The sequence below is a fragment of the Ambystoma mexicanum genome, chromosome 7q, assembly GCF_040938575.1.
Source record: "Ambystoma mexicanum isolate Mex_15411 chromosome 7q, UKY_AmexF1_1, whole genome shotgun sequence".
Lineage (NCBI taxonomy): Eukaryota > Metazoa > Chordata > Amphibia > Caudata > Ambystomatidae > Ambystoma > Ambystoma mexicanum.
The window spans coordinates 897,886,216-897,905,088 of record NC_090941.1 but is presented as its reverse complement, the minus strand read 5'-3'; the positions used below and the strand labels follow the sequence as shown (position 1 = coordinate 897,905,088).

The window sequence follows — 18,873 nt, the reverse complement described above, 5'->3', positions numbered from 1 at the left end:
ACACAGTCACCCATCTCATCTGTAGACCACCCAAACCCAACACTGCCTTCATCAGAGACTTCACTGACCTGGTCAACACCATGTACCTTACGCACGCCAACAACATCTTCCTAGGCAACTTCAAACTCTGGCGCAACAAGACCACCAAACCAATGAAGGAAACACTCCTCTGCCTTCTCGACACCCTCAAACTCACACAGCGCACGAAAGGCCAAACGCACAAGAAAGGTAACATCCTGAACCTAATCATCAACACACTGCCTTCCCTTCACGACAGCTCTCCTCTCCCACAGTCTGACCACCTGGCCGTGCCGTTCCAACATCCTGCACACCGCCCCAGTCAAGCACTCCCACCAGACACCAGAAACCAATCAGACAAACCTTCAGGTCCTTAAAGAACTTCCTGATAGAAGCCCTCGCAGAAGACTTCGCCAAGCTCCACCTCCCATGGACCGAACTGAGACTCTATACTGGAAGCACTCATCCATCGACCGACCAAAATCAGCATGATTCGCCAGCACACAGACACCCGCTCTGCATCCACAGACCCACCTCATGTCACTCCTTGCGAAATCTCAGCACCCTGGAGAACATATAAGAAACTATCTACAGAGGACCTGGGAGAAACCCTAGCCACCCTCAAAGCCACCTCGTATACAGACAACATCAAACCAGCATCCAGATGCTCTCCTTCCCTACATGGAGATCGTCAACAGCTCTCTAACTCAAGGCACCTTCCCATCGACCCTAAAGACAGAAAAAAATCCTCCCTCTACTAAAGAAACCCACTCTGGATCCCGACAACCTAGGTAACTATCGCGCCATCATCCATCTTCCCTTCCCAGGTAAGATCATTGAGAAAGCGGTATCTGCACAACTGCAGCAACACATTGACAACAACAATCTCCTCCAAACCTACCAATCCAGGTTCAGGCCCAGATGCAGCAGGGAGACGGAAATCATACATATGGTTAACGATGCCCTCAACATTCTTGATGACGGCCACTCCTGCCTCATGGTTCTACTCGACCTCTCGGCTGCTTTTCGACGCAGTAAACCACCAGGCGCTCAGACACCCTACATAGGTGCACGAGGATCAGCAACCTTGTCCTACGCTGGTTCAAGTCCTACCTCGCCAACTGCAGGCAGTTTGCTCAGATCGACTCCCTCTAGATCATCAATGCTACCCATCAGGGTTCCATCCTCTACCAAGTGATCTTCAGTCTATACAATGAGCCGTTGGGAGCCCTTCTACCTACACACAACACCCACATCCACCAATACACAGACGGCGAACAGCTTTAGCTCAAAATCAACTCCTGTCAAGGACATCCACAGGCTCAAAACCTGCCTCTTGCTGATCCAGTCTAGGATGTCCAGTGCATATTTGAAGCTCAACGCCTCTAAGACCGAGTTCTAACCCCTTACCAAAAACCCTGAACAGCATGAGATACAGACCTGGGTATCAACCATGAACTCTGAAGGATTCACACCCGAGCTCACCTCCTGCGCCAAGTCCCTCGAGTTCCACGTCGACAAACACCTCTCCTTCAAGACACACACAGCTAAGAAAGCTACGACAGCTTGGTATTCGCTCTCCCTCCTGTGGAAGGTTAAGCCCTTCCTCCCTCTGGACCAGTTTGGATCCACTGTTCCAAGCGCTGGTCCTATTCCACGTTGATGGGGGCAATCCCCTCCTCAAAGTCCTCCCGTCATCCTCCCTTCTTGTGCCTGCACCTGAGAAGTGTCCCACACACGGCTGCACGCCTCATCAAATGTCTACAAAGATACAACCACATCACCCCGGCCCTCATCGACCTTCACTGGCTCCCACTGCATGCACAAATCACCTTCTAGTCTTGCTGCATTGATCTATAAGGCACACCCTAAAGTCACCCAGCTACCTCGCAGAGAAACTTAGCATCTCTGGTGGACAGCACATCACCAGAAACAAAGACTCACGCATACTTGAAATCCACGGCTGCAAAAAGGAAAGGACCAGAAATAAGCCTTCTCTGCCTATGCCCCAAGACTATGGCACCTCCTCCACATCAGCATCAGACTCGCCCCCACGCTCCTACAATCCAGAAAAGAACTCAAGACCCACCTCTTCACAGAGTCTCTCCTCCTCAACACCTAGGCCATCACGTCAACCCTGCGCCACCTGACTCGCTAAATGCCGTCCACCCCTCTCCTCCCCGCCAGCCTGTACAGCTTTACTCCTCTGTATTTTAACCCCCGCTGTATATCCATTCTGCTTTTATCTTTGAATAGCGCTCCGTTATGCATCTGTACTGTTGTATACCTCTGTAAAGTGATCCGTTCCTTCTCGGAACTTGGTCCGCTCTCAATAAATACCATACTAATCATCATCATCATCATCATCAATACTGAAAGAAGTGTACCCCGCGTAGGACAGGACACCATCTCACCAATACTGAAAGAAGTGTACCCGACGTAGGAGAGGAAAACATCTCGGCATTACTGAAATGGAACCCTCGCTTAAAAGGTTGGAAGCCTGGACGCTTCTAACAGAGAGGATACTGCCATTACAATACTGAAAGGTGACCTACACTGCCGGACTGCACCATGATCACCTCACACAGGAAAGTTCCACTGCAAAACTGAAAGAGAATAATTGCAGGATTGAGAAACCGGTCCTTCCAACATCACATGGGCACTGCCACACTGAAAGGTGATAACACTACAGGGGTCAAACAGCTGTGCCTAACTGGAATGCAGTGACGAGGTGTTCACTCAGGTTGCTCCCAAACCAATGGCCTCACCAGAGGACCCCAATTCGAGAATCCATTTACACTGAAAATGGATTGTAATTACTGGAGTTTTTATCAGATTATCTTCAGTGAACCCTTTTTTACCAGCACTCTTTGCTGCCTAGCCATCCGAACCTGAACTCGTGCAGGAATTAAACTCTACCAATGGTCACTGGTTCAGCCGCTCCCCCATGATTGGCCGAACTGGACGCACGCTCGATGTAGGAGGCAACCCAGGTGTCATCTTGGATTCCGCTTTGCCTTCTCTCACATGCTGACGCCCAGGGATGCAGGTCCTCCTCCTCAGGCTCCCCTCAATGAATTTTGGCCATAAACGGCACTTGCCCCCTTCGACCTAGAATATGAAAGCAGTCTTTGAGGCGGTGCACCATGCTTGCTCAGCCAACTCGAGCCTGTCCAGAACTGTCGCTGCTCTAAATGCAGCCTCTACAAGCCACTCATTGCATCGCCTTCAAGGCCCCAATGCACCACACACCGGGCTACATGGGGCTTTTAAAGGCTGTATGATTCCCCAGAGGTTTTGAACTACAACCCCCAGGATCCCTCACCTTTGACTATGCTGGCTCTGGCAGGTGGAAGTTGTAGTTGGAAACATCTGGAGAACCAAAAGGTTACAGACTACTGCTCTAAGGATTTGCCCCAGGGTCCTTCAGTCCAAACAGCATGTTCCCCCATCCACGGTGCAACGTCAGCAAGACCTTCCTCATCACTGCTTATATCTGAAGGCAATCACAGGTGCCTTTTTACAACGATGGCCTGTACTTGGGGAAAAGGGTTCTTGCTTAAGATAACGCCTGCAATAGTGAAACACCCTTGTTCCTGTGCTGTCCTATTGGTCCACCCACATGATAAAGGGCTTCACAATACTCTGCAGACAGTGGTAAAAGTGGCTACCGATTTAAAACCTCAAGGTTGGGCACAGCTGGGCTGGGTGCATATGCAGAAAACAAGATGGACTTCTACTGGCCAGAAGTCTGCAGTAGTCATGCATGAAGAAGCCCGGTTCAATTTGATCTCCAGAGCTAGAAGACAATAATAGTATTCACATTGGCCTTCTCGTTGCAATCGCTCATTGTGAGATATGTGGCCTTGGCAGTGGTAGACAAGCAGCTCATTTGCTTTCTGCAAACTGTGCATTCTTTCAAGTTCTCGCTTCAGCTTGCCAAGGGTTTGTCATGTGAGCCCACGGCCATGTTGAAGGGAAAGGAAGGGAGAACAAAAGTGGAGGTATTGCAATGATAAAGCAAGTAGACAGTATGAAAGTCCTCACACTACACATGTGGTTCACAGCCACACCTAGAGCCTGCGTTACTCAGCAGTGCTCGCATAGCTGCCATTAGTTCTACAGGTAGCTCCCATAAACTAGATATGAAATTACAGAAAGGTAATTACCCTGCTCAACCTTTGACCAAAGCCTAATAGTAGCTCCTATCTACCCCGGCCGATGAGATTTCATGAGAAGGGAACTGATAAAGAGTTATAAACGCAGAGTTCGCCCTTAGCATAGCTTTCACTTCTGCATCAGGGATTCACGTGAATCTGCGGGGTCAAGACTGGCGGTTTCTGGTGCTTTTGCAGCGTCAGGCATTGCTCTTTAATGGCACCACTTTACATGCGGTTCTTAGAAGTATGCAGCCAGTTAAAACGTAAAAAGTGTAAGGCGTAAGAGTTAGGGCAAGCTCAAAATACTGGTAGTCAGCCATTCTCAAAACGCTGACAATGTTCGCAAATGAGGGAAGGGAGTTACAGCAAGACCTAGCATGTTGCCCAGGAACACACAGTTGGATAAGTGGGGGTAGCCAGCACCATCTCAGATCAGGGAGAACGTTTGCCACTCTGCTCGCGTCCACAAGTGCGTCTCGTTTTGAAACAACCAAATAGATCTTCAAGCACATATATTTACGGCCGGTAAGTACGGCTAAGAAAAGAACAATTATGTTTGTTTAGCTACAAATTGAGGATGCGATTTTCTTAGATATTAGGTACCAAACTTACCACTTACGGCACTAGGCTGAATATACATCATCGACTTATGCAAGATTTACAACACTGCAGAAAACATCAGCAACCATCGATCAATAAATGGTCCAATCCACTAGGCCACTACCGGTTATTGCCCTAAAACTGAACAAGAAGTACCATCCAATGGTGCAGGCCAACGTCTCCTGACCAAAAGCCTACCAGGCTGGGCCATGGAATCAGAAAAATTGAAGGCTAGCTTGACATTAGTCATGGCGATCCTTGCAGTCAAAGTAAGCAAACAAACCAGAACAGCAACAACTATAGCACAATACAAAACTGCAAATTCCCATACCAACCTACGTCCTACAAAGTATGCTTGAACCAAAGAGTTTTCACTAGGTACAAAATTCTAAACAATTTGACGGTGGCAGTAAATTACTTCCTGAACTATGCTCTTCCTATGCAGAAGGTTAGGTCTACATGAGCAATAACCGAGGCAGTCTTCTTAGATCATGTGGTGCTTCTTCAGATCTTCCGTTTGGGAGGGACACCGTGCCGGGCCAGTAGTTGGTGGCACATCTTATACCGTACCCTACATGCTCACCCCTACTGGGCTTAGGCACAAGTGTGACATGTTCCCACCAGCAGAAGCTCAAGCACAGCATGGTGGCCTGCCCTTCAAGCATGTGTTGTTTCATTTGGCAACGTTGAATAAAGCAGTTGCGAGATTACAAGCGTTCCTACCACATATAACCCCTTGATGATCAGAAACCACCCGTAGTATTGTTTCCTACAGCATCCTTCTTAAAGGAGCTACTTTTTGGAGGAAATAAGGCAACTTAAGCACTGTGAAGGTCAAGTTGCACATGAACGAAGTGGAGGCTTATTGTGATCCGGTCCTTTGGTTACTCTGGCGAGGAGGTCCGATTCCATCCTAGCACTGCACGCACAGCATGTACCGTCATATCCCCCCAACTAAGTAGATCACAGTAACACGACCATGGTATAATATGGATGCAATCAACCTTCAAGAGAAGCCTAAAAGAGAACTCACCCCATTAAGTTGCATCAGCTTTAGCTTGCACTCCATGCACCCCAAAAGGTGCCCTGCTAACTGTAAAAGAATGACCATACCAGGCCTCTATTTTCCAGAGTTCCCCCCAAACATGTCCTTTAGTATATGCGGGGTGTTCTGGCCCATAGGAGTTATTGCTACTCCTGAATTTTTAAACCCACTGTATTTTTTGGACCACTCATTGGAGGGATGTCGTTGCTTCCGTTTTCCTCTAAAGCACCCTAAAGGGGCTGCATTGTGTGTGGTGCGTTCCTGCTTACAAATCCCAATACATTTTTGCAATGAAGACACCAAGAATGATCAATATTGGAATGAATGCCGTTCATTTTATTTAAATGGATCAGAATTCTGCTCCACCGAATTAAAATCAGAGCTACATAATCACATACGGTAAAGAAAATGTACGAGAAACAGACTATACATTGCCATTTAAATTGTTAATCTTTCCAGAAAGCAGTCATTATTGAGCAATGTAGCCCTGATAGACGTAGGTTGTTGAGGGTAATAGAAAAGAGTAAAAGTGTCAGTACACCAGAATAAACCATCAGTCTCAGGTGATGTAAAACAGAAGAAAACCTCATGCAGGTAAGCGCTTGGAGGATCTTTGAATTGTATGCTTAAATACAGACATCCAGTTCAGAGCAATGGGCAGTTTCCAGACACCTCAAGGTCAGGCTGGGTTGCTGTGGCTAGGATACTTTCTCAGGCAGAGAAGAGCCCAAGTGACACAGAGCCTCGCAAACAATAGCGACAACTGGTACTGCATTTGAAACCTTGAGCGGCAGTCAATGTGGCACAATGCCACTGTGCAATGCGCCTGCAGGGTCTTCCGTGTCCCCTGGCATGGGGGCTTATGGATATATTGCGCTTAACAGTTGGTCATCCCTGCATATGTAACGCTAGCAACCAATACCCGAGCAAAGGCTGATTGGTGATCCATAAGCACAGCTTTATTAGTGTTTTCTTGACGCCACGTGCTGCTTGCAGGTCCCTGCAGAGTAGCAAGACTGCATGGGGGCAGGCGGGAGAGAAGGTTTCGTTAGAAAGGGAGGTAAGTAGGACGTGACATGATCATAATCACCAGCAAACACAGTTGACTAGACATTGCATCGGCTCACACCATTTTGTCAACTTTTCATCCTTCGATTTACAATGTACTCCTCAAAAATCACGTGAGTAAGTATCCGGGTGACAGCGATGTTGAAAAAAGTCAACCAGGAGGAGACAAAAAAATAAATAAAAAGATTGGATCAAAAACCTCGTTATTAACACGTCATAGCTGTGCCCCCAGGATGAGATACCCACCGAGAGCCCCCATTTACAATATAGGTTAAGCCCAGCAGTAATAGCCGCACTCTGCAAAGAGGCAGGCATGGCACATGGAATTATCATTACCCAGATGCTGCAGTTGGCCTAAAAGCTCAGTGAGGTTTGCACTTTGAAGTAGCCCAAACATATGAGGCACTTTCCACCAAACTTAAAAAATAAAGTGATTGATCCTGTGATCAGAGCCAGCTTCCATGATCAGAACCCAACAGGGTCTAAATACGTTGTTAAATCTTTGGAGGCTGATTAATGGAGTACCAGGAAGTACATTACTTGCAACTCCTGCTATGGTTACAAGTACCATGAAGTGCACTACTTCTGACAGCAGTAAAGCAGCAAAACATGCTTCAGCAGGCACTACATAATAACCGATTCATCTAATTACATGAGTGGCACTCATTTTTTCTTTGCTTCCCTCACTGTGTTCTTCCCCCTATGATTGTAAAGCACTCTGTTGCTTCCCAAAGTTAGGTCCACGCTCTATACATACCCTAATAATAATTACAATTGTTAAAAAAAATTCTCCCATCACTAACATAATTCATCGAGCATTTACTGAATACATTTCACACAATACCAGGTTCAAGGAAATTGTGGGAATAGCATGGGGCTAATCAAAGCTTCAAGATAGCTGTGCTCAGAAGACAAAGCAGACCGCCATAGATACATAATGAATATTGAAATCAGGCCCCATTTGGGGGCGAAACTAAAAAGGGAGCTCTCATTTTCACTTTTCCTTTACAAAAGACCACACACGGATCTAAATACACAAGTCTGAAGTTCACAAATAGTGACTGGCATCAACCAAACCTTTGCAGGAAAAAAAAGGTTATACGCATTTGGAAATTCCAATGGACAGGAAGTTCACGTACGTTGCAAGCAGACATCGAGAAAGATGCGCGACCTACTGCATGTCTGAGCGGTGGCAGATGATGCAGGGGTGTACAGTGCACGGGTAGTTCTCACGCAACTCGAACGACCGGCGGGTCTAGAATCTACATACATGTGAAAGGTAGAGTATTGGCAACAGCACATCAAAGTGTTACTGGAGAAAGGCACACTTTAGAAGAATGAATTGTCCTGGTCGGATGTTCTAGTGCAATTGTTCCTAGCAGTAGTCAGGACTCGGAGGCTAGAGACTCTGAAGTGTGGGCTTTTCCGTATTAACATCCACTATCTCAGGTGCATTAGTGCAGAGTTGGTAGATGGCATGCAGAGATGCGACATGTGCCACTCCTGCGAACATGCATATGAGGTATGCTACCAACCACGGTGGGTCCATGAGTGTATACATACCATCCCAACAGCAGGCAAACATGTTAAGAACTTTGTGGGTCAGAGGAGTCAGTGGGAATTCTAACCCTCTGTATAGGGGTGGTGTAATAACACTTCATGCCCCTTGCAATTCACGTTGGGGGTCGGCCACATGTATGCGTTTTTGAAACTCAGTCATTATACACCCTAGTATTAAAGCAATTACAGCACAAGAAGGGGGTTGTGACCCAAAGGGTCGTACTCCTATTCCTTTAGCCGCTTTATTAAACATTGCTATGACTAGCAATCTTCGACCTGAACGCGACCTGAACGCGGCTCAGTGATTCATCCTAACAATCCAGATACCTAACACAACATAGCTTCCTCTGTAGAGCATGCCAGCAAAAGAATAAAGGGACGGAGTACTTAGTGTCACGTCATGACCTTGGGCTAAGCGCCCTCCCGCATCGTTATGTGGGAAGGTCCACGTTTGGGCCTTAACTACAGGGAAGTGACGCTGGGCTAGGGAGAGGGGCAGGACAAAGGAAAACCGTTAGTTACGCACATTGCAGTGTGGAATAAAGATGTGTTGATTCCACCGGCCGTAGTGTGTCCGCCGCTATTATTCACGTCAGGCCTCCATGCTTGGGCAGCCCCCAGGGCACCTGAGGTCCAACTGTACACTGGCGACGACGGGGTTCTAGTCGGGACCCACACCACCACTGGAACTGCGCCCTGCGGGTGATGGCGACGCCGCAAACCACGCTCATGTGGTTTTGAGGAGCGAGCCACATAACCTGCAGTTTTGCAAAGCCAGAGGGTGCTGTTGGGCACGTGTCGGAGCGCCTCCTAAAGCAGAAAGCCAGGAAATAAGATGCAAGGTACGGAGTGGGAGGGGGGGAAGCAGACACCCCCTGCAAGCAGTCCAAGGCACGCAGACCACATGGCCATCAGGAAACAAGTGCCCCCCCCCCCCGGCCAGTACAGATCAACTCCCAAACAAAGTGAGGGTTAAGAAGGGCACAGCCCAGAGCCACAGGAAGACCTCCACCTGCAGAAGTACAGACACAGAAAGGGCTACCACACCCTATACACAAGGGGTGACTACCAGTGCAGATCACAACACTCAAGGATTCACGAGGAGGAAAAATGGGCAGGAAGACCACCCCACCCACCAACACTGAACAAGAATAACGCTCCCAGGGCGCCAAAGCACATACACCATGTCAGGAGAGGACACTGCATCCACGTCGGCCAGCGGCACCCTAGGACCCACCCTTCCCTCGGGTGGAGGATCACAGATACTGTATCTACCACATGCGTTCGACCTACATGACACCAGCAACCTGGGGCCACGATGGACAATCTGGCTAAGGGATTTCAAATTATATGTAGGAGCCACAAGGCTCAGTGATGATGAAAGACTAAAAAACACCCAGTCTATGGCAGTTGGACCCGCAGTCAGCAGCAGGGGAATTACTCAACCTCGAGATGGCATTATTCCAGGACTTACACACAAAACTGTCAGAATACTTCGTACCCCATACCAACGTCGACTATGAAAGACACATCTTTCACACAACGTGCCAAAAGGGAATCTCTTGACAACTTTGTTATGATACTATGGATCAAGTTGAAACACTGTGAATTTCATTGATACTCTTATGAAGAAGCCTTAAGATCCCAAGTCATCGCTTGATGCGACTCAAGCATTCCGCAAGAAACTCATGCAGAAGAAAAGGTCACAGAAGAGATCCTAGGCCTGGCTCACATGGAAGTGGCAGTAGAATCCCAGCTAGACAAATATGGGCAAGGTCACAATACAACCCAAAGCCCCTGAACCTGATCAAGTCAATAAATTATACGCCACACCAAACCTGCCGGCCAGACACTCGGATCTCACATGCTTCAGATGTGGATATGAATACCCTCACACAGGGGATTGCCCGGCTCTGGGCTAGAAATGCGCTGCAGGTGGCGGCGATGACCACTTCAGGGACATCTGCAAAAACACGCCCATACATCCGGTCAGCAGAAGATCACTAAGGGGGCGACGGAAGACGACACTAGTAAGCCCACACGAGGTCGAGCCTGACAGCATACCCAGAAGACGAGGCGTGATGAGCGCGAATACAGCAGATCCTATGTACGAGAAGAACATCGACCACCCGAAGGCTTCAGATGCAGTGTCCGGTACATCGAAATGAGATCACCCTAGAGCCCTCGTCGGGAGAAAACCAATGCAAAAAAAGGGTACATGTGGGACCTGAATAACAGCACAGCGACCCAACACAGTCCAGTACTCTTGCACCAAGTTAACGACACCCCCCTGGAATTCCTCATAGACACAGGGGCGATGGTCAACATAATCACAGAAGAGGCCTACAACTCACTATCTAGGGCCCCAAAGCTCAAGAGATCTACCGTCAATATCTATCCATATGGGTCCACCTTGCCACTGCCGTGTAAAGGCGTCATCACAGCCACGTGCACCCATAAGGCACACAGAGCAAAGATCCCGCTACATGTCCTAAAATCAGAAGTCATATTTAGTATAGCATATTTTATACCAGCTAATGACCCACAAATACTTTGCGAGGCACAAAGACATCAAAGCTGCATTCCCAAACCTATTTAAAGGACTCAGAAAGCTAAAAAAATGAAGGATGTCAAGCCAATCACTCAACAATATAGGGGAATACCCATCAACATACAACGACAAGTTGAAGAAGAGATCAGCAGACTCCTGAAACATGTCATTGAGCCGGCAACAGGACCCACCCCATGGGTGTCACCCATAGTACACGTCCTGAAGAAATCGCCGGATGGCTCCATCAGGCTGTGCGTGGACATGAGGAGGGCGAACAAAGCAATCGAGTGAGAAAGTCACCAAGCGCACAGGATAACCGACATGATTCATTTACTACACAGTGCATCATTTTTTTCAATGTTAGACCTCACAAAAGGCCATCACCAGTTCGAGATTGCCCCTGAATCACGGTACATTACCACATTCGTCACCCACACGGGCCTCTTCCAATACAAGCAGCTTAGCTTCACCATCTCGTCCGCGGAAGAATTGTTCCAAGAGGAGATCCAAAGTTATCCGCCATGTCCCCAACTGCCTCAACTATTCCAATGAGGTCCTTGTGTTCGGCAAATCGAAGGAAGAGCATGACAGGGCCCTACACCGGGTCTGCCGCTCAACAAAACCAAATGTGAGTTCAGGAAAGGCTTGCTCAGATTCTTCGGACACATATTTTCAGTGAAAGGGATGCGCCCCAATCCAGACAAGGTAGCAGCACTGAACACCGCCCAGCCACCTCAAAACTTCTCAGAACTTCGCTCATTCCTTGGACTTGCGAGCTACTGCTCCAGGTATCTCCAGGATTACGCAACAGTCAGCAACCCTCTTTGCATGCCCACGAGGAAGGACCAACCCTTTTAGTGGTCAGTCAGCAAACTGTCAAAACGCCTTTGAGACCATCCAAAACAACATCTCCATGTTGGATGACATGGCTTACTTCAATGCAGAAAGGAAGAGGAAGACGGAAGTTATAGTTGACGCCAGCCCTGTGGGTCTCGGAGCCATACTTATGCAGCAAGACCCCATGGACCAGACAAACTTGCTCATAGTGGCCTATGCCAGCCAGAGCCTCACAATCACAGAACAAGCGTACTCCCAGGCAGAAAAGAAAAGCCTGGCAGTATTGTGGGCCTGTGAGTATGTCCATCTCTTCCTGTATGGAAAGGCATTCACTGTTATTACCTACCACCAGGCCCTCCTGACAATCTACAGAGACCCCCAAAGCGAGAATGGCACCAAGAATAGCGTGATGGGGCCTGAGGTTGCAGGACTACACATTTCACATTGTACACCGTCCTGGCAAGGAAGACAACCCTGGCGACTACCTATCAAGACACCCCACGGGGCCGGCCCAAGCGGGCCCCTCAATCACTAATGCGTACATCATTTACATAATTCACCACCTACAGCCCTTGCCGGTAGATTGGACCACCCTCGGAAAAGAATCGGAACGGGACCAGGCCCTTGCATTCGTGGCTCACTGCATCAAAGCGGGAAAAACATCCCACCTAAAGAAGATGGCCAGAAATGAGCCGGAATCAGTGAAGGACGACATAAGATGCATGGAGCTGGTGAAGGACTGGTGAAGGACGAACTGGCGCATGAAGGCCACCGGGGGGGGGGGTAGTATCCACAAAACGCCTCCTACGACAAAAAGTATGGTTCCCCAAACTAGACACTATAGTGGAAGAGGTCATAGGCAGATGCACCATCTGCTCCCAGGTCGCGCAGCCCTCTCACCTCAACCGAATGCAGATGTCCCCGCTTCCAGAATGCATCTGGGAAGAACTAGCTGTGCAGTTCTTTGGACCACTACAAAATGGAGCATACATACTTGTATTAATCGACAAACATTAACACTTTCCAGATGACCAGCTGATAGAAGCTACCTGTGTCATCCCTGCACTAGATTGGTATCCCGTATGTAGACAACATGCAAAGATCATAAAATAAGACAAAGGCCCACCTTTCACGAGCCATGACTTTCAGAACTTTGCACGCTACATGGGTTTCCAGCATAGGAAGAGAAGTCTGCGATGGCCCCAAGCCACCGGCATTGTGGAAAAATTCATGGCCAACATAAAAAGAACCCTACAGGTAGTCAACAACCTCAAAACGCCATTTGAGCAGGCCTTGTACCAACTCCTGTGTGAATATCGACACATCCCACACAGCACCACGGGAGTCTGCCCATCTGACCTCATGTTCTGCAGAACCGTGAGAACACGACTGCCCGAGGGCCCAAACAAGAGCAAACAGTGCCCTTTGAACAGCAGGCCAGGGCTCGAGATCAAGAAGAGAAAGCGAAAAATGAAAGACAGAGCAGACTCCCGCCAAGGAGGGAAAGAGTGCCACATAGAACCAGGAGATCACGTACTAGTGCGTCAGCCGAAAGTAAGAAAGAAGTATCCAACGTTCGCATCAGAACGACTGATCGTAACCAGCAAAAAGGGCACCATAATAATGGCACGTGGGGACCAGCATCAGTCCATAATGAGAACCTCCTCTCACTTCAAGAAACTCACGGGCCCCATGCCCACCATCTGGGAACACTCGTATTGTAGTCAAAATTTCCCGTTCTCGGATGACTCATATCAAGCGGACGGTGAGCAGTCAGAGGAAGAGGCCAGCAGCGGAGAGTCGGATGAACAACCACCTGCGATGGCACCCAACCTACCAATGCGGCCTCAATGATGTTGCATAAAGCCTCAGAGACTGATTGAAGAAATGGGGTAAATCTTAAGTTAATCCGGCATGCTAAACAGGGGGAGATGTCATGTGGTGACTTTGAGCTAAGTGCCCTCCCGCGTCGTTGTTTGGGCCCGAACTACAGGGAAGTGACTTTGGGCTAGGGAGAGGGGCGGGACAAGGGAAAGGGAAAACCGTTAGTTATGCACGTTGTGGTGTGGAATAAAGATGTGTTGATTCCACACGCCATAGTGTGTTTGCCTCAATTATTCACGTCAGGCCTCCCTGCTCGGGTGGCCCCCAGAGCATTTGAGAGCCAACTGTACACTTACAACACTCCCTTTTCATTTTTATATTTACATTTGGAGGTACCCTTACTTTCGTGCCCCAGCATGCACAATACAGCAAGATGTCACCAAACATACATAATACTGGGTGCCACCAAAATGCGGTTTTGCGATACTGGACTGGTGACCACAGAAATGATATGAACACACATACACATCACTTTCACATGGACCAATCAATTTGGCCGTTTAACCGTGCACGAGTACGGTCCTCCTGACGCAGGTATACACACACACACACACAAGGTCATCATGACGACTATGTGCTATAGCACACATGCTCCATCGGGTGCGCCCCATGTTACAAAAGCGCCTCCTTAACAACGCAGCTCACACCGTTTTCCTCAGCTACCATTCAGGAGACACCCAGAACTACAGGGGCTGCAGGTAGAATGGAGCTGTGAGTGAGCCAGTGATCCTCATAGAATTTCAGACATTGATTATAGCGATGTGACCCATGATGCAGTAATCTCCCGACATACTGCTGTTTGATCCTTACAGCTGGAGGAATACCAGTTGTGAACAGGTCATGATACACATAGGGAGCCATCAGGGCTCCAGGCGAATGATAGATGCTGAAGACATATGTAAGGATATTTCCATACAGCACAGTGAGCTCTGCCTAATCACTTGATCTACTCGCACTGCCTGTTATTGTGCACCAATATGCACCCTTGCATGCTCGTTTGTACACCAACACTGGGACCATTTTCTGGTATCTATTTGGGGAACAATAGAGATGCCCCCCAATGGTAGCAGTTTACCAGATGAAACCCCTACAACAGCAGATACACGAGGTCCCAGCGCCCCCCATAGCCCCTTTTGACCTGAAGGGATGCAGGTTGGACAGATAAGCACGGGTTAAGGGCCCTCACACACAGGAGAACACACATCACTTTTGAAGTGCTTACTTGTCGGGACTTCACTTTACCGCTCTATATACACCAGATCACAGAATCTATACACGGCCTGGAACGAAGAGGAGTCCACAGAACAACGGAACGTTCTGCAGCCCTGCATCGATAGACTGAGATAACCGTGCTGAAATAACGGGAATTTCATCCTGCTTCTGCCAAATAGGAACCAAATCAACACCTTACTCACCGCTGCCACCCTAGGTGGACCGGAGTTAGCTGGAACATGCCACTTGTCACAGATTATAGGTAAGTGTACATGGGTGTTACCATTTGGGCTCTTTAAATGATTATTAGATGTGCATTGGCATGACACTAAAAAGCACATATACATGTCTCCACAGGGTCCAACGTAGATTCCCTGACGAAAGTGACACGATTTATACTCCTTGATCGCTGAAACGTGCGTATCCAGGGGTTCCGATGAATTCCTCTGGATGCCTAGAAACATCAATTTGATGTTCATCAACACGTTGGCAGACCCTTATCTAGAAAATGAACTCCAGACTGTGAAAGAAAGTTTGGACACATTAGTGGCAAACTTCTACCTATATCAACTCTAGACATTAGACAAAAGAAAAGGAAAAACAACTTGTGCCATATAAGCTACAATGGAATAATTAAGTAAGAAAGAAATATATTTACTTGCTTATCTATGCACCACTCCATGAGTGGTACATCCGTCTTTTCCCTTATTTACCGTTCCACCTCTTATTTATCTACTCTTTTTCACTCACTTTCATAAATCATTTCTCTGCAAATCATTACCTTGGTCTCCATTGAATACTTAGCAAGGTCGAGTCCACACACATTCTGTGGATACTCTAATTGACTTATTTTTATCAGGATTAGATCCTATGCATGTTCCCCTGTGAGAAAGGTCTACTCATTGTTATAATCCAAAATTGTGTTATGTATGTGCTAAATAGATAATTGTGCGACTAATAAATACAAATTTTGAATTTTTATGTATGATTCGAATTAGTTACAATCCAGATACTATGTGTGTTTTAGAGATAGTCATGCCATGTACAAGATCGGGATGATCAGATATAGATACCCGTACTCACAGAATTAAAAATGACGAAAAAGCAATTAAAAAATACCTTTTCTTATTATACAAGCATATGAGGTATGCACCACACATGGCGGGTTCATAAGTGTATACATACCACCACCCCAATAGCAGGCAAACATCTTAAGAACTTTTGTGGGTCACAGGTGTCAGTAGGAAGACTACCCTGGCACCCCTGAAATGTGTCCAGCCTGCAGAAGCAAGATTCATTAATGGACTCTGCAAATTCGACCACATCACCCCGGCTCTCTTCGAACTGCACTGGCTCCCTGCTGCAAGCCAGTATGATCTTCAAATCCTGTTGCATCATCTACAAGGCTGTTATCGTGGAGTCCCCAAGCTACCTCATTGAGAAACTCAGCATCTCCGGAGGCCTGCGTTCCACCAGAATTAAGTAAATGTGCAGACTTGAATCACGACAGTGCAGGAAGGAAAATAACCAGTTGACAGGCCTTCTTTGTCTACAATCCAAGACTCTGAACCTCCTCTGCTTCAACATCAGACTTGCCTCATCACTTCTAAAGTTCAGGAAAGAGCTCAAGACCTTCCTCTTCAAAGAATGGCTCTTCAACACGTAGGTCCATACACCCTGCACTCCCAACCCTACCCGAGACTCAGTGATCTGCTCCCCACTATCTTCCCACATGCTGCCAATTTCCCACCCTCCCCTGTTAGCTCCCAGTTACTTCTTTCTCTGCTTCCCACGCTGTGTTCCTACCCCTAGGGTTGCAAAGCGCTTGGTTCCTGAAGCTAGGTCTGTGCTCAATAAATACCCTGATAATAAAAAGAAGACACAACCAAAGCCAATCTGAGAACCAACCGCACAGAAGCCCCTTGGTATAGTTACCCACGAATGCCCACTCACAAATTAAATACACATTATACCGAGAATATATCACCACTGGTTGCTTACCTTGTTAAGGTAGGGGTTCCTTGTGATGTCATAGCCCCTCTTTTTGATGGCCTGAGTCTTTGCTGTCTGTGTCTGGGGTAGCCCTGAATGGCAGACTCTCACCGCCTCCAGAGTGGCCCTTCTGGGCTCTGCAAGATGTGGCAGCCTCGGACCCCTCTGCAACATCTCCAGCATTCTGCTGACAGACCTGCCGCACGTGGACATCATGCCTCGGGAATTCAGGACAGGTCAGACGACTGATCTACAAAAGGGGACAGGAAGTGCCACCGTTAGAACAAGAAGAGCATATGGCTGGCTAATTAAGAAACTCTCATCCTTGTAAACACGTCCTGCCTGATCTTATTTATGGGTGCTCCAACTGTGTCTAATTATTTCAAGAATGCTATGGCCATACTTTAAGGAAGCGTGCATGACTTCGGAGGTGGCTGAAGACAACTGCGGCAGAATGCACATTTTAAATGCGTGAAAGGCGCGCACACGCACAACCCCTCCTCCCCCAGGGGGCGATGGGGGAAGCATGGGCCCCCCGTACCACGCTTACTTCGACTCAGTTCAAGTATTACACGATACAACTTTAGCGAAATTACACTTTATATAAATAATAGATGACCGTCCTTCTTCAATTTGTTATTTTGCCGAATTTATTACCATTGTTACAGGTCTCCCGGGAACAAAGGGATGGGGGACCACAGGATGGGGCCATAGAAAGCAAATAAGGAGGAGCAAGTGGGCTGGAGGAGCTGTCCCAGGAAGGGGAAGGTGAACACGTGCATCTCAATAAAGAAGAGCATGTTCAAAGGAGCAGAAGCGTTTACTTCTCTCTGGCAGAAAGCCTGTCCCAGCAAGGAGGACGAGGCGATAAAAGCCCCCCATTGTCTCTCATGCACCCACGCGGGTCGGGGGGAGGGTGGGGTGCAATCTGTTGGTGGAGAAGAGAGGTGGGCTGTCACTGCCCCAGGAAGCAGCCCACCCAAGACATGCCCGCCTCCTCCTCCCCCTACCGGTGCCGGGCTGCTGCTGTTCCGCGGCTCTCCTTGGGCTCCCTCTGCGCCTTCCTCTCGAGCTGCTGCTCCTCGCCGGGGTTGTTGATATGCAGCAGGCCAGGGATGGGAACAGCTGATGCTCGGCTACGGCCTCAACTACTAGAGCCGAGAAGTGACAGCGGCTTCTGCCCCGCCCCCTGCTCTGGCTGAACCACGTGACCTCGGAGACGAGCGCAGCAGGTCCCATCTCTTAGAATACACCCGTCGTCTGTCTTCCCTTTCTATCCCACCAGCACTGTGTAGAGCTGCTGGATCAGGGATATATACATGCGTAGTGAAATCCCGGAACGGCTTGGGGCACCTTCTACAGTTAATCTACACGTAAATGGCATAGAAATCCGGATTTATCTATATTAACGGATTATAAATATAACATGCTTTTAAAATAGCTTCGGTAACAAAACAAGCACATGTGCCAGGATCTTCATTAATGCATAAAAGAACCAATGTCATGGCCCAGGGCTCTCAGCCCAACCTCCTCCTCCTTGATAAGTGTCTCCCATCTCTCATCAACTTCCTCCACCCTCCTGCCTCCCCTTTTCCTGACATCCCCATGCCAACCCTCCCGATTTAGGCGGGAGACTCCCGATTTTTAGGTGAAAAATATTGCTATTTTTCACGGTCTCCCGCCTAAAATAACTGTAGCCCCAATGCATTCCCATGGGGAAATATGCATCTCCCGATTTCCTTGTGGAAATCTCCCTTCCCAGTGCATCTGAATGTTGGCATGTATGCATCCCCCTGGCTGCCATCTATGATGGGTGTACCCAGTGCTTTAAGTGGGCTGGGACCTGCCGGGGCCTGGCCCCGGCAGTCTCCAAAAAGTAGGGCTGAGCCGGGGCCCTGCCGGGGCCCCCCCAGTCTCACCTTAACATTGGTAGGATGCATTATCCC

At 48.2% G+C, this 18,873-nt stretch overlaps 1 protein-coding gene across 1 annotated transcript in view; it reads right to left on the bottom strand.

The window, feature by feature from the left end:
- The window catches only part of ME3 (malic enzyme 3), a 697,492-nt gene extending 679,306 nt beyond the window's left edge, over positions 1–18,186 (bottom strand). The window contains exons 1-2 of the mRNA XM_069639735.1: positions 17,938–18,186; positions 16,937–17,177 (exon numbers count right to left, since the gene is read on the bottom strand). Of these exons, the coding sequence (XP_069495836.1) occupies positions 16,937–17,143 (207 nt within the window). The 5' untranslated portion in view covers positions 17,144–17,177; positions 17,938–18,186. The remainder of the gene's footprint in view (positions 1–16,936; positions 17,178–17,937) is intronic.
- Positions 18,187–18,873: the final 687 nt, after the last annotated feature.